The sequence below is a fragment of the Leiobunum rupestre genome, chromosome 4 (genome assembly GCF_980474605.1).
Source record: "Leiobunum rupestre chromosome 4, qqLeiRupe1.1.hap1, whole genome shotgun sequence".
Classification (NCBI taxonomy): Eukaryota; Metazoa; Arthropoda; class Arachnida; order Opiliones; family Sclerosomatidae; genus Leiobunum; species Leiobunum rupestre.
In genome coordinates this window covers 25,509,969-25,524,796 of record NC_143387.1, presented here as the reverse complement: position 1 = coordinate 25,524,796, position 14,828 = coordinate 25,509,969, and the positions used below count along the sequence as shown (strand labels likewise).

Sequence of the window (14,828 nt, the reverse complement as noted above, 5' to 3'; positions counted from 1 at the left end):
ATTCCCACCGAAATAAAGATAGCGTCTTTTATTACACAATTATTTAGGAAAATTTTAAATATGCTAATTACGTATAATCTAATACTAACACGATAAATAAGAAATTACTCAATAAAATTGATTGCGGCTATTTGTGCATAAATTACTAATAAGGACTTGGCAGCATGACGTAGGTAAAACGTCACCGATGCTTTTTTCAATTGAGAAAAAACGAATACCAGCATGGCGGCCATAGCAAAAGGTGTGTCGTCATGCTGCCAAATTGCCAAGTCCCTATTGAAAATTTGAAAATCGATGGTATTTTATTGCGCACAGTATTAAAATCAGTTAAAAGACCGACTGTAGTTTCTGCTTGTTTAGGCCTAGTGCCGTTGATTTAAAAAAAATTGATTTGTACGAAATTACTCGTAAATTACTTACTTCGTAGAACAAAATGCTTCTTCGTCCGATCAATTCTTTCACCAACTTTAAACGCCGCTGAGCCGATCTAAATATACACAAAAACTGCGAAACAAAAATGTTAAGCCGTAGACGGGAATTTCGACATGAGAAAAATTTACAAAAAAAGGATTTCGTTTTGAAACGCAAGGGAAACAACGGTCAGCTTCAAGACATTTTAACCGCTATTTGCCCTCCCGGGGTCTCTATCTCATAGGCGTGCGCAGATCTTCTCATCAGGTGCGGTCAATTAAATATTTTCCGCTCCCATTTATTACCAAAATCTTTTTAAAGTTATATTGAACGTTAAAAATCGCTCCACAGTGACTGTAAATTTCATTGTTAAAGAACCATTAGCCGAAAGCGAAGAGCACGGTGTCTAAAGAGAGGTTTTTAGAGTAAATAGGGTAATTATATAGTCCACTAACCGCTATGCGATTAATCAGGTTCAAGATATATGTCAGGGCCACGCCAACGGGGTTATATGTGGGAATAGGGAAGGGATACCGTTGGCGGAAGTATAACAACCACCAGTTGGGTAATTGGTGGTCGTCCTCTAGCGGTCATTCTCATTATCTCCCTCCCAGACGCTTTGGATTTCGAGAGTGCACCACACTCCGACTTCACGGAATATTCGTCTCATATCGTGTGCCATTGTCGTCTGTAAGCTGAACTCACCGAAGTGAACAGAGTAAATGTAAGCCGCGTTCACAAAGACATTTTGTTGAGGAGAATTCTAAAGTAAAAGGGGGAAGAGCATTTCGCTTTCGGCGGGGTGATCCGACTTCAGCCTTTCTCTTTCTCCTTCTGCACAAGGTCAGCAGTTCACAAAGACTTCCTTTACTCGCGCTAACAGTTACACAGTTTTATTTGTGGCCGCCATAGCGCACCGAAACCACGAGGTAAACAAAGTCTTTCGGGCCTCGGACTCCACTCTCTCTCTCGAGAGAGAAAACCGGTGTTTGTGTATCACATGACCGACACGCCGTCATAACCGCTTCTCTATTGGCCAAAACTGGCACGTGATTTTTAGCCGAAGGTCGAAATATCAAACTGGAGTAGATACGGTTTGCCCGCCGATTTCCCTCTCGTCTTGAGAAGTTTTCTCTCCCCTTTCGACTTTCGGTGTGTTTGTGAACCGAAGATTTCTAACTTCGTCTTCTACCTTTCGCTTTCAACTTAAGCTATTTACCATTTTTAATGTCTTTGTGAACGCGGTTTACGAGCGAAGCACAAGTTGGGAGGGGAGAAGATAAAGTATTCCTTGTTCAATTAAGTTGTGGTTAAAAAAGCTTAACCTAACTCAATAGTTGATTTTATAAAATAAAAAGTGGTCTTGCCCAACTTGTTAAAATGTTGCTCTTACGTCACAAGACACAGCTTTATTAGTATATTTTGCGCACGAGCGATTTGCACGCGCGCTAAAGAAACCTATATTCCTCGCGACTGTAGCGCGCGCTAGTAGGCTTGTAAAAGTAAGAGACTGTGACGTAAGAGCAACATTTCAACAAGAAGGCCACGTTAGTTTATAAAAAGAACTATTGGGCAGGCAGTTTTAAAAAAATAGGTTAGGATAATTTTCCACACCCTATATTTAAATAAATTGTTGACTAAGATTATTGAAAATATGATGAAGGTACTTATTTGTTGCCTAACATTAAATACACATTTAGCTTCAACATTTATAAATAAAACTTAAATTTTATATTTAATTGATTGTTTCACCAGAAGTAAAAATTCAAAAATACGGATCATTAAGTAAGAAACATAGTGTGATTATACTGCACTATTTTAACAATAATATATGAATGAAGTTAAAATAATATGAACTTTCTTAGATTAAATTTTTTCAATAGGAAACGTAGAATACTAATAGGCTTGGTGATAAATTATTTTGAATATGGTTAATCTGAATTTCATTGGAAAGATGGAAGCGAAAGAGGAGACCCCATCGTTCAATAAAAAATCAGCTGCATGCGAACGCGACGGTGAGGTTTTCGGGCAAGTTCTCTCTCTGCGCCGAGAGAGAGAGAGCGGGATTCGTTTAGCTTAGATTGAGATTGCTCACATAGAGATCCGTCGGTTCAACTCACCGTCTTTAATAACTTTATTTAAAAGTAAAAAAAGTTTCGACACATGAATTCTCACTGTTTATTTAGTACTCAGAATTTTGCCCATGTCTGAACTGTCCACCTTTTTACTGGTTCGTGGTGAAACAAACCGTTAGTGAAGAGTATAAAGATAAACCATTCGGGAAACGTAATTCATTCTAACAACCGGAAATAAAACCATTGCAATTTTCAATAAATCCATATTTTAAAGAACCTTTTGGAGTTCTATTTAAAAATCTTGGCTTCAATAAAAAGCACGGGACTGCAAGTGGAACCCCTAGGTTCCAAGAAGAACCTATTCGTGTTCACGTCGAAACCCCAAGGTTCCGTGATAACCCTATATGTTCCAACGCGAACCCCCATAAGGTTCCATATAAAAAAATTGGTTTTATAAAGAACCCTAAAGTTCCAGGAAAACCCCGATGGTTCCAAGAGTAGCCCAGAGGTTCTAAGTAGAACCATTTCTGTCAAGAAATACCCTAACGGTTCTACAAAGAACCATTTATCTCAAGAAATACCCCCTAACGGTTCTACAAAGAACCCTTGGGTTTTAAAAGACACCCTTTAAGAACCCTTTTTTCTAAGAGTGTAGATGACTTGGGCCTAAGGTGGTGCCTTGGGTAATAGCCTAGCTGATTATATTTCTAGCGGTTTCCGAGTTTTTGCCCAAAACCAAAAATAGACAGAATGGTGGCCATTTTTAGACATGTTCCGCTATGACAAAATTTCAACTCTTTTCAGCATATAGTTCGTTAAGTTGGATATGTTTCCGCGAAAATTAGCCTGTAATAAATTACTTCTGGGTCGACACCACTACGAAACAAATCGTCTAAATATTTATGGAGTGTCGGTGTGGACCTTTAAACGGAATAGAAAGTAAGACTAAGACATTCGGGCATCCTACAGCCTTACGTTTCCATCGAGCGCTCTTTTTAGCTTAGGGGTTGAATATCCGTCCTGTTTGGTGAAAACCTGGTTGTTACCTAGTTGGCAAATTTTTTAAAAAATTACATTTTCACCAAACGGTTTGACAAAAACGTGGTACTAGGCAAATTGATTTTCATCCATTTGTTTATGTTAATACTGGCGAAACCAATTATTTACTCCAAACTGATTTGCTTTCAGTAGAAGATTATTAACTCAAAGAAGATTCATATGGCCCAGTGTCAAATGGGAATTAGAAATTCCATCACTGAGGCAATTTCTATCACCAATTCTTAAAACACTTTAAAGTATTTTTTATATTTTAGTTCTAGTGGTTGACGAATCAAATACCCCTCCGAAAGCGGCGGTGAGGAGCGCATTTGGGAGCGTCAACGGCGTTACTGGGAAAATGGAAGTCTTAGACACGAAAACGGGCGTGACAGAAGCAGCCAGTGAGATCACGCGCGATTTATCTAGATATTTATAACATTTGACATCATTATTTTTGAACTGCAGTTTGCAAAAGATTGATAGAACTAGCACCATCCGTCGTTATCGATGCCACGCAAGAAGGCGACCCTTCCCTCAACCAAGTGTCCGATCTAGTCAAGAAAGTGCTCCGAAAACTGGGTATACCCACCATCAGCGTCACGCCTACTTTCAATCCCTGGCCGGGATCTCCTCTGGACGCGACGGAAGCCGAATACCTGATCAAGGTGCTTCCCCCGGATTTGGTTATTGGTGGAGTGGTCAAAAGTATCGTCGCCTCGTCGAACAACCAAATCAAATCGTTCATGATTGTACACGACAACACTTTCGGTAAGTTCTTTCCTTGAAAGATTTGAAGAAACTCTAACTGTCACGCTCGTTGAAACGCAGCGTTACAGCAAAAAGTGGGTCTGGTTTTCGACAACATCGCTTGCGCGATAGCCATCGAAACAGTCGCCGATGATAATGAAGTCATTGAGAAACTGTTGGAGAAAATTAAAATGTCCGATTTGGGAAATATCTTTCTCTTGGCGAGAGTTCCAACGGTTACCAAAATGCTAACGCGGGTACGTAACGCTTACGTCACCTTTTTAAAAAATGCATACGATTAATTATAATTTTCTAGGCATCAGCTATGGGTTTGTTCAAGCCGCAATACGGCTGGTTCGCCGTATCCAAAGTAAACACTTATAAGCTATATATACCACTATACAAACTACTTATACCATAATAATTTTCTTCAAATGCACTCTTTGAACAGCAAAACTCGAAATTGAGCTGCGTATCTTGCATCAATTGCTCCGTGATTTACGTAAAACCAGCTGTACAGAATGAAGTTTCAAGTCGAGATTTCCTGTCAGCAGGTTTAACTTCTGAAGACGAAGTAAGTCCCATCTGCGAATTATCTAGCATTGAACCACCACAGTGAGGTTTGAAACTGTACTTCAAGTAAAACTATTCTGTAGGTCGATAGCGCATTCTACTTTGACCTGACGAAAGGAGTTCTAGAACTAATAAACAAAAACGGCGATTGGCCGGCGAAGCTGACCTACCCCGAAGACTGCGCTGCTGAATTGACGGCTGAAGCCAAAGCGGAGAGAGCTAAGGCGAAATTAAAGACGATGCTCGAAGAGGTAATAAGACGTTTATTCCTTAAAGCCTGGTTTTCACTAATACAAAAACCCTTCGTCGGCGAGCATCGACGCAAATAATCACCGTTAAGCTAAGTTTCTAAAAACGCTTGAAAAGTCAAAGAAGCCAGACTAGGGTAGTTCCCCGAACTTAGTTTAAGGAGATTTTGTACAGCACCACCAACACTCATAAGCAGAAGTTAGTTTTTTTCGTATTTCAAGCTCCTTTGGAAACCTAGCTTTATGCCTAATACAGTTTTTATACGTCGACACTCCGTCGCGTCATTTTTGTCTAATTTAAACCATCTAGAGTGGCAAAGTGGTTAGCACTTTCGCCAAGCAGTCAGAGGAGCCCGGGTTCGACCCCAGCTTGTAGCACAGGGGTTTCCTGCGAGGTTCTCCGGTTTCCACTTTCCATAAAAACTTACGGGGGTTTTAAAACAATATTAATTTAGTTAGTGTTGAGACGCTAGTGGTTTTAATAATAATCATAATAATCAGCTAGCATAATACCCAAGGCACCACCTTAGGCCTAAGTCATCAAGCGACTTTTAAAGCCATTTATTCAGGTGGCCGGGTTACAATGCGTAGGATGGTGGTGGCAAGCCCTTCATGCCACGCGAGCCAACAGCTCCCTACACTAACTATTACCATGGAAGGGCTAGCCACAGCCCTCCCACGTGGTTCAGATTCCCCTTTATAGCTGTTAAAAGGGTATCAGGGTGGTTGCTATTTTGGTTATAAACATAGCTTTTTATTATTATTCTAAAAGAGTTTAAAACACGCCAGGTGGTAAATTTGATGTTTTTTTAAAATCTGCTCATATTTTACTAAAGTTAGGCTGTTAAATGAGAAAAATCACTGAAATAACAAAACATTTGTGATGTGGTCCATGAAAATTTACAGGCACCACTGAACGGCGTTTTTGGCGACATTGTTTTCAAGGCGGAAAAAACGAAAATTAAAACGGCCTACCAACAAGTTAAAATGGACATAGTTCATAGCTGGATAAACTTAACAGACGTGCGAACTGATGTGAGCGTCTAATGTTAAATCTAAATTAATATTTATAAATAAATCAATTCAATCGTGAAGAACGTTTTTATTTTCGCAGTCAAAGCTACAATGGCAAAGAAAAATGGGTTCGAATCCCAGAGCGGAATTCATAGGCGACCCTGGAGGCATATCCAATCACAAAGCAACACCTATGCTCCGAATTACTACTGTTCATGTAAGGAACACCATTCTCGTAGAATGTAATTTATGGAAAACGTAAAAACGATTCAATAAATAGGAACCGCCTTTCGTGTACGCCAAAGATTTGGGAAACGGTGAATATCAATTCGAAGGTTTGTGCGTCGACTTGTTGGAAGAAATCAAGAAAGTGTCCAACTGGAACTTCCAATATAGAATCTTCCTTAACAAACACAAAGCGCACGGAATAATGACAGAACAGCCGGAACAAAGAAACATTACTTGGGACGGAATGATCGGCGACTTGGTTAACGGGGTAAGTTTTTCGTCTAGTACTAGCTAAAAGCGCGTTGGTGAAAAAGACTATGCGGAAAAACATCTCATTTAGAGTATCAAATGTTATACCATAAACAGAGCGCCGATTTGGCATTGGGACCTTTGGCCGTGATGGCTGAACGAGAAACAGCCGTGGATTTTACGGTTCCATTCTACGACCTGGTTGGAATCTCCATTCTCATGAAGAAGAATGAGCCCAAATCATCACTTTTCAAGTTCTTAACTGTCCTAGAGGCCAACGTATGGGCTTGCATCATCGGAGCATATTTTTTCACCAGGTGAGATTAACAGACGAGAGTGCTCGTGATACACATAGCTGAACGGGCTCGTCTCACGCTAAGAGCCCGAGCTTGATTTGACACTGAGCCCAGGTTTTAATATGATACTAATACGAGCCCGAGAAGAGAACAAAACGTTGTGGTCATTTAATTTGAGCCAGAGAGGAGACCATTATAATATAGCACATTTTTGCGAGTTCGAGATGAGACCGTTATAATATAGTTTATTTATGTGAGCTCGCGATGAGACCATTATAATATAGCATATTTTTGCGAGTTCGAGACGAGACCGTTATAATTTAGTTTATTTACGTGAGGTCACGATGAGACCATTATAATATAGCATATTTTTGCGAGTTCGAGACGAGACCGTTATAATATAGTTTATTTACGTGAGCTCGCGATGAGACCATTATAATATAGCATATTTTTGCGAGTTCGAGACGAGACCGTTATAATATAGTTTATTTACGTGAGGTCGCGATGAGACCATTATAATATAGCATATTTTTGCGAGTTCGAGACGAGACCGTTATAATATAGTTTATTTACGTGAGGTCGCGATGAGACCATTATAATATAGCATATTTTTGCGAGTTCGAGACGAGACCGTTATAATATAGTTTATTTACGTGAGGTCGCGATGAGACCATTACAATATAGCATATTTTTGCGAGTTCGAGACGAGACCGTTATAATATAGTTTATTTATGTGAGCTCGCGATGAGACCATTATAATATAGCATATTTTTGCGAGTTGAGAGACGAGACCGTTATAATATAGTTTATTTATGTGAGCTCGCGATGAGACCATTACAATATAGCATATTTTTGCGAGTTCGAGACGAGACCGTTATAATATAGTTTATTTATGTGAGCTCGCGATGAGACCATTATAATATAGCATATTTTTGTGAGTTCGAGACGAGACCGTTATAATATAGTTTATTTATGTGAGCTCGCGATGAGACCATTATAATATAGCATATTTTGCGAGTTCGAGACGAGACCGTTATAATATAGTTTATTTACGTGAGGTCGCTATGAGACCATTATAATATAGCATATTTTTGCGAGTTCGAGACGAGACCGTTATAATTTAGTTTATTTATGTGAGCTCGCGATGAGACCATTATAATATAGCATATTTTTGCGAGTTGAGAGACGAGACCGTTATAATTTAGTTTATTCATGTGAGCTCGCGATGAGACCATTATAATATAGCATATTTTTGCGAGTTCGAGACGAGACCGTTATAATATAGTTTATTTACGTGAGGTCGCGATGAGACCATTATAATATAGCATATTTTTGCGAGTTCGAGACGAGACCGTTATAATATAGTTTATTTATGTGAGCTCGCGATGAGACCATTATAATATAGCATATTTTTGCGAGTTCGAGACGAGACCGTTATAACATAGTTTATTTACGTGAGGTCGCGATGAGACCATTATAATATAGCATATTTTTGCGAGTTCGAGACGAGACCGTTATAATATAGTTTATTTATGTGAGCTCGCGATGAGACCATTATAATATAGCATATTTTTGCGAGTTTGAGACGAGACCGTTATAATTTAGTTTATTTATGTGAGCTCGCGATGAGACCATTATAATATAGCATATTTTTGTGAGTTCGAGACGAGACCGTTATAATATAGTTTATTTACGTGAGGTCGCGATGAGACCATTACAATATAGCATATTTTTGCGAGTTCGAGACGAGACCGTTATAATATAGTTTATTTATGTGAGCTCGCGATGAGACCATTATAATATAGCATATTTTTGCGAGTTGAGAGACGAGACCGTTATAATATAGTTTATTTATGTGAGCTCGCGATGAGACCATTATAATATAGCATATTTTGCGAGTTCGAGACGAGACCGTTATAATATAGTTTATTTACGTGAGGTCGCGATGAGACCATTATAATATAGCATATTTTTGCGAGTTCGAGACGAGACCGTTATAATATAGTTTATTTACGTGAGGTCGCGATGAGACCATTATAATATAGCATATTTTTGCGAGTTCGAGACGAGACCGTTATAATTTAGTTTATTTATGTGAGCTCGCGATGAGACCATTATAATATAGCATATTTTTGCGAGTTCGAGACGAGACCGTTATAATATAGTTTATTTACGTGAGGTCGCTATGAGACCATTATAATATAGCATATTTTTGCGAGTTCGAGACGAGACCGTTATAATTTAGTTTATTTATGTGAGCTCGCGATGAGACCATTATAATATAGCATATTTTTGCGATTTCGAGACGAGACCGTTATAATATAGTTTATTTACGTGAGGTCGCGATGAGACCATTATAATATAGCATATTTTTGCGAGTTCGAGACGAGACCGTTATAATATAGTTTATTTATGTGAGCTCGCGATGAGACCATTATAATATAGCATATTTTTGCGAGTTCGAGACGAGACCGTTATAATTTAGTTTATTTATGTGAGCTCGCGATGAGACCATTATAATATAGCATATTTTTGCGAGTTCGAGACGAGACCGTTATAATATAGTTTATTTATGTGAGCTCGCGATGAGACCATTATAATATAGCATATTTTTGTGAGTTCGAGACGAGACCGTTATAATATAGTTTATTTACGTGAGGTCGCGATGAGACCATTATAATATAGCATATTTTTGCGAGTTCGAGACGAGACCGTTATAATATAGTTTATTTACGTGAGGTCGCGATGAGACCATTATAATATAGCATATTTTTGCGAGTTCGAGACGAGACCGTTATAATATAGTTTATTTACGTGAGGTCGAGACGAGACCGTTATAATATAGTTTATTTACGTGAGGTCGCGATGAGACCATTATAATATAGCATATTTTTGCGAGTTCGAGACGAGACCGTTATAATATAGTTTATTTATGTGAGGTCGCGATGAGACCATTATAATATAGCATATTTTTGCGAGTTCGAGACGCGACCGTTATAATTTAGTTTATTTACGTGAGGTCGCGATGAGACCATTATAATATAGCATATTTTTGCGAGTTCGAGACGAGACCGTTATAATATAGTTTATTTATGTGAGGTCGCGATGAGACCATTATAATATAGCATATTTTTGCGAGTTCGAGACGACACCGTTATAATTTAGTTTATTTATGTGAGGTCGCGATGAGACCATTATAATATAGCATATTTTTGCGAGTTCAAGACGTGACCCTTATAATATAGTTTATTTATGTGAGGTCGCGATGAGACCATTATAATATCGCATATTTTTGCGAGTTCGAGACGAGACCGTTATAATATAGTTTATTTATGTGAGGTCGCGATGAGACCATTATAATATAGCATATTTTTGCGAGTTCGAGACGAGACCGTTATTATTTAGTTTATTTATGTGAGGTCGCGATGAGACCATTATAATATAGCATATTTTTGCGAGTTCGAGACGAGACCCTTATAATATAGTTTATTTATGTGAGGTCGCGATGAGACCATTATAATATAGCATATTTTTGCGAGTTCGAGACGAGACCGTTATAATTTAGTTTATTTATGTGAGCTCGCGATGATACCATTATAATATAGCATATTTTTGCGAGTTCGAGACGAGACCGTTATAATATAGTTTATTTATGTGAGCTCGCGATGATAGCATTATAATATAGCATATTTTTGCGAGTTCGAGACGAGACCGTTATAATATAGTTTATTTATGTGAGCTCGCGATGATACCATTATAATATAGCATATTTTAGCGAGTTCGAGACGAGACCGTTATAATATAGTTTATTTATGTGAGCTCGTGATGATACCATTATAATATAGCATATTTTTGCGAGTTAGAGATGAGACCGTTATAATATAGTTTATTTATGTGAGCTCGCGATGAGACCATTATAATATAGCATATTTTTGCGAGTTCGAGACGAGACCGTTATAATATAGTTTATTTACGTGAGGTCGCGATGAGACCATTATAATATAGCATATTTTTGCGAGTTCGAGACGAGACCGTTATAATATAGTTTATTTATGTGAGCTCGCGATGAGACCATTATAATATAGCATATTTTTGCGAGTTCGAGACGAGACCGTTATAATTTAGTTTATTTATGTGAGGTCGCGATGAGACCATTATAATATAGCATATTACTACGAGACGAGTTTGAGTTGAGACCATATTATTGTTTCCGAATTCGAGCTGAGACCTTATTATTGTCACGAGCCCAATATGAGACGTTTTAAATTTTGAGAGTCTGTTATGAGTTAGTTTTTGCGCAATTATGTTTCCCTGGACCACGCGGGAGCGCTGCATCTCAGCGCAACCCGCACCGTATTTTTTCGTCTTCACCCTCATGATCAATTTGATCACGCGCTGTTCGAACCGCACGTAATCAGGGACCCACAGCTGGCCGTGTTGCTCTTGAAGATAGTATTCGGTATTTACGTAATAGGCCCTTCAATTATAAAACATCTTCAAGGAAATAGCCAAGAAGTAATATATCCGAGAGGCAGGACCTGCAAGTTACTGTTTATTTGGTGCTTGTTGAAATAATGTAAGCCTTTCACCTGTACGGTATGCAACAAGTGTTTCTTTTTTAGTGTAGTTTTTTTTACATATTAAGGCTTAGCAATAACATGACATTCTGTTTACAGGTGAAAAGTTTTCATAATTTCAACAAGCACCAAATAAACAGTAACTGGCAGATCCTGGCTCTCAGATATATTACTCGTTGGTGATTTCCTTGGAGATGCTTAATTTAACCCAATCTTTTTCTGATTGGTAAAAAAAAACTAGTTTCTAGAATTTTCGAAGTGAAAAACGAGGCGCGGTTGTCCGCCTGCCGGTTTCGTCACTTTCGTTAATTAATTAAATTAATTTTATCCGTAGCTTCCTGATGTTCCTCTTCGACCGCCTGAGTCCGTACAGTTATCACAACAACCAGGAGAAATTCAAAGACGAAGAGGAGACGAGAGACTTCAGCCTCAAGGAATCTCTGTGGTTTTGTATGACGTCCCTCACGCCTCAAGGTACTTTTCGACGATTTCTCAGGAGCGGTGGTCATAAAGATTGCCTTTCACGTAGGTGGTGGGGAAGCTCCGAGGAATCTGTCTGGCAGATTGGTGGCGGCCACTTGGTGGTTGTTCGGTTTCATTATTATCGCCTCGTACACGGCCAACTTGGCCGCCTTCTTGACCGTGTCTCGCCTCGATTCCACCATCGAGTCACTCGATGATCTAGCCAAGCAATACAAGATAAAATACGCTCCCGTTGAAGGCTCCACTTCCAAAACGTATTTCGAGAGAATGGCAGCTATCGAAGAACGTTTCTACGAGTGAGCACGTACATGATTAACATAAGTCTTTTGGTTAAAAATAATACTTTTTGAATCAAACCGCAGTATTTGGAAGAATATTTCATTGGACGATTCATTGAATGAAACGGAGAGAGCTAAATTGGCCGTCTGGGACTATCCCGTCTCGGACAAATACACCAAAATATGGTGGACCATGAAGGAGACGACGTTTCCACAAACATTTGAAGAAGGTGTACAGAAAACCTTAGACTCCATAGGGCCTCAAGATGGTTTCTCTCTAATTGGTGAGTCTCTAAGCCTTAAGTACAGGTTTTCTCGTTAAAAACTGTTAAATATTGAACCGAATTTCAGCTGAATCTACGCGTGTGAGATACGCTACAATGCAAAACTGCGGACTGACTCAAGTTGGAGGCGAATTCAGCCGCAAACCGCTTGCTTTGGGTCTGCCAAAAGGTTCCGAACTCCGGGTTCGCTTATCCAACGCGTAAGTTTAGTTTCACGGAAACGGAATTATCACTCTTCGTTTCGTTCCAACGTTTAATTAGAGCTGAACTTCACCTTCTTCGGATATACATACACATAGCTCTGAAGTAAGAAATTAAGGCCGCAAATTAAATTTACCAAGGATATCAATAGATCCGGAAAAAAAGTTGAAGGTAGCAAAAATGTAATTGAACAATCCAAATTAAAAATGGAAATTTTAATACTAACAAGTAGAAGTCGGCATTGGCTGATATAGTTCGTAATAGAATGGATTAAATTATATTGCGAGTTAAAACCGTTAAAAGGTTCCATTTCCTATCACCGAGCTTCTCAAACATTACTAACATCAGAAGTATATAATATATAAATATCTATCTCCCTGTACTTCTTATGTCATAGGACATAATAAACGTTCGGGCACATTTTACAGGTAGGTTAAAAAAAACTCGCTGTAAAATTCACTTCCATTGAAAACTGCCTCGAGCGAAGGCGCATGTTACGTCGTTGGTAAGAAATATATTATATGCTTCTGCCAATACGTAGTTCCTGTTATTAAACTATGAAAACTATTCGTTCACATTGTAAAAGAAAGATCGCTTTAGGATTCTGCAACTGTTGAACGAGCGGAAACTGGAAGCTTTGAAAGACAAGTGGTGGACCAACAACCCTTACCAAAAGAAATGCGTCGATAAGAGCAGGCAAGGAGACGGAATTGCCATCGAAAACATTGGTACACAAACAATTTTTTTAATCGGTTATATTTTAAGTTGACTGTTCCTATCATTTGTGGCGTAGGTGGTGTTTTCATCGTGATATTTATCGGAATAGTCCTGGCTATATTAACATTGGGCATAGAGTACATTTACTTCAAGGGAAAACGCAACAGTACCAGAGTCATTACCGTCAAAGATTACAGTCAAACCAAGGACCCGTTCAAGAGATAAAAGATGAGTAAAAATTCGATTACAGGCTAAACAGATAGGCTAAACTAAGGAATTGTGTCTACATCACTGATTACGTCATCTTAGGCTTCGCCAAAAGTAACATCCATCCCATAAATCATTTACGGTAATAAATGTTAGACAAGGATTTGAAACAAATTTACAGTGTTTGTTCCACCCAGTATCCTATAGTGCAGGATAAGAAGCACAAGGTAAAACCTGTATAACAGAAACGCCGATAGATTTCTCGCTATTAAGAGAGCCTCGAAAGCCGGGTATGCTTTGTTCAAATTATCTCAAGGACAAATTGCGATACAGTTAAAAAAGGCGTTATGACCTTGACGGCGTCGAAAATCGGCAATCTTCCAGGCATGGCCTGATCCAATTGTCACAGACTTTTTATCTCTTGAATCTCATCCTTTTATTCAGGATCCTTGTTGCCCTCACTACTACAAAATTCCTGCAGGAAGTGGCGGTTGGATACGGGGCCTCTCCCCATTTGGCTCAAGAAAAATATAATCCTGTGAACTGCGCGACATGGGAGATTTGATAATTTTTTTTCAGTTTCAATTGGCGGAAAGCTACTAAAATTTAAATAAAATATTTCATGAAAGTCTGGATTTTATGGAGTTAGACTATGAAAATCGGTTTTTAAGAGAAATTGCTCTACATTTGCGTAATATTTGTTAAATAACAATTCTTATTATATTGTTTAAACTCGCGGGTTGTTAAAACTAGAATGGCTCAGTGATGACGACCGCAAACCCTTAAAAAATCACGTTAATAGTTAAATGTACAATTTAAACATATCAGCTCTAGTTCTTACCATCTTTACATAACTCTAAATCACTATTTACCAGCCGATATTCTTTATTTAACTTGAGCTTTAAAAAATATATAAATACTTCTTTAACTATTTAAAAATATTGCCTTACGAAATAACATATTTGTAAAATAAGAATTAAATTGATGTCGCAGATGATTTTCCGCCGACTCTTTAAGCTCCGTCCTAATAACAATCCACCAAATACGAAAATGTAAGTTAATCACTTAAAAAAAAATAGGAAATGGTTGAAAAAATAAAACGAAGTTTTGTTTTGTTATAGATGCATGTAGAATACACAAATTTATAGTGTTACTATTAAAAATAAATGATTATTAATCATTCAAAATAGAAATTATGTGTC

The 14,828-nt window shown here is 38.3% G+C and overlaps 1 protein-coding gene across 1 annotated transcript; it reads left to right on the top strand.

Annotated features, from left to right (window-relative positions):
• Nucleotides 1-222: 222 nt before the first annotated feature.
• Nucleotides 223-13,759, top strand: LOC149947261 (ionotropic receptor coreceptor Ir25a-like). Its single transcript, XM_090170864.1, has 17 exons — nt 223-241; nt 3,800-3,925; nt 3,990-4,292; nt 4,353-4,528; nt 4,588-4,641; nt 4,723-4,845; nt 4,928-5,095; nt 5,999-6,127; nt 6,207-6,323; nt 6,387-6,602; nt 6,701-6,900; nt 11,791-11,930; nt 11,986-12,235; nt 12,302-12,501; nt 12,569-12,701; nt 13,303-13,430; nt 13,496-13,759. Exons 1-17 carry the CDS (start codon nt 223-225, stop codon nt 13,642-13,644), a joined length of 2,631 nt encoding a protein of 876 aa, XP_090026990.1. The 3' UTR covers nt 13,645-13,759.
• Nucleotides 13,760-14,828: the final 1,069 nt, after the last annotated feature.

What these genes read in the sequence shown, in the direction of transcription:
- LOC149947261 (XM_090170864.1), top strand. An exon ending in GGGCGTGACAGAAGCAGCCA is followed by an intron (nt 3,926 to 3,989) that starts GTGAGATCACGC and finishes TTTGAACTGCAG; the next exon opens with TTTGCAAAAGATTGATAGAA. An exon ending in TGTACACGACAACACTTTCG is followed by an intron (nt 4,293 to 4,352) that starts GTAAGTTCTTTC and finishes GTTGAAACGCAG; the next exon opens with CGTTACAGCAAAAAGTGGGT.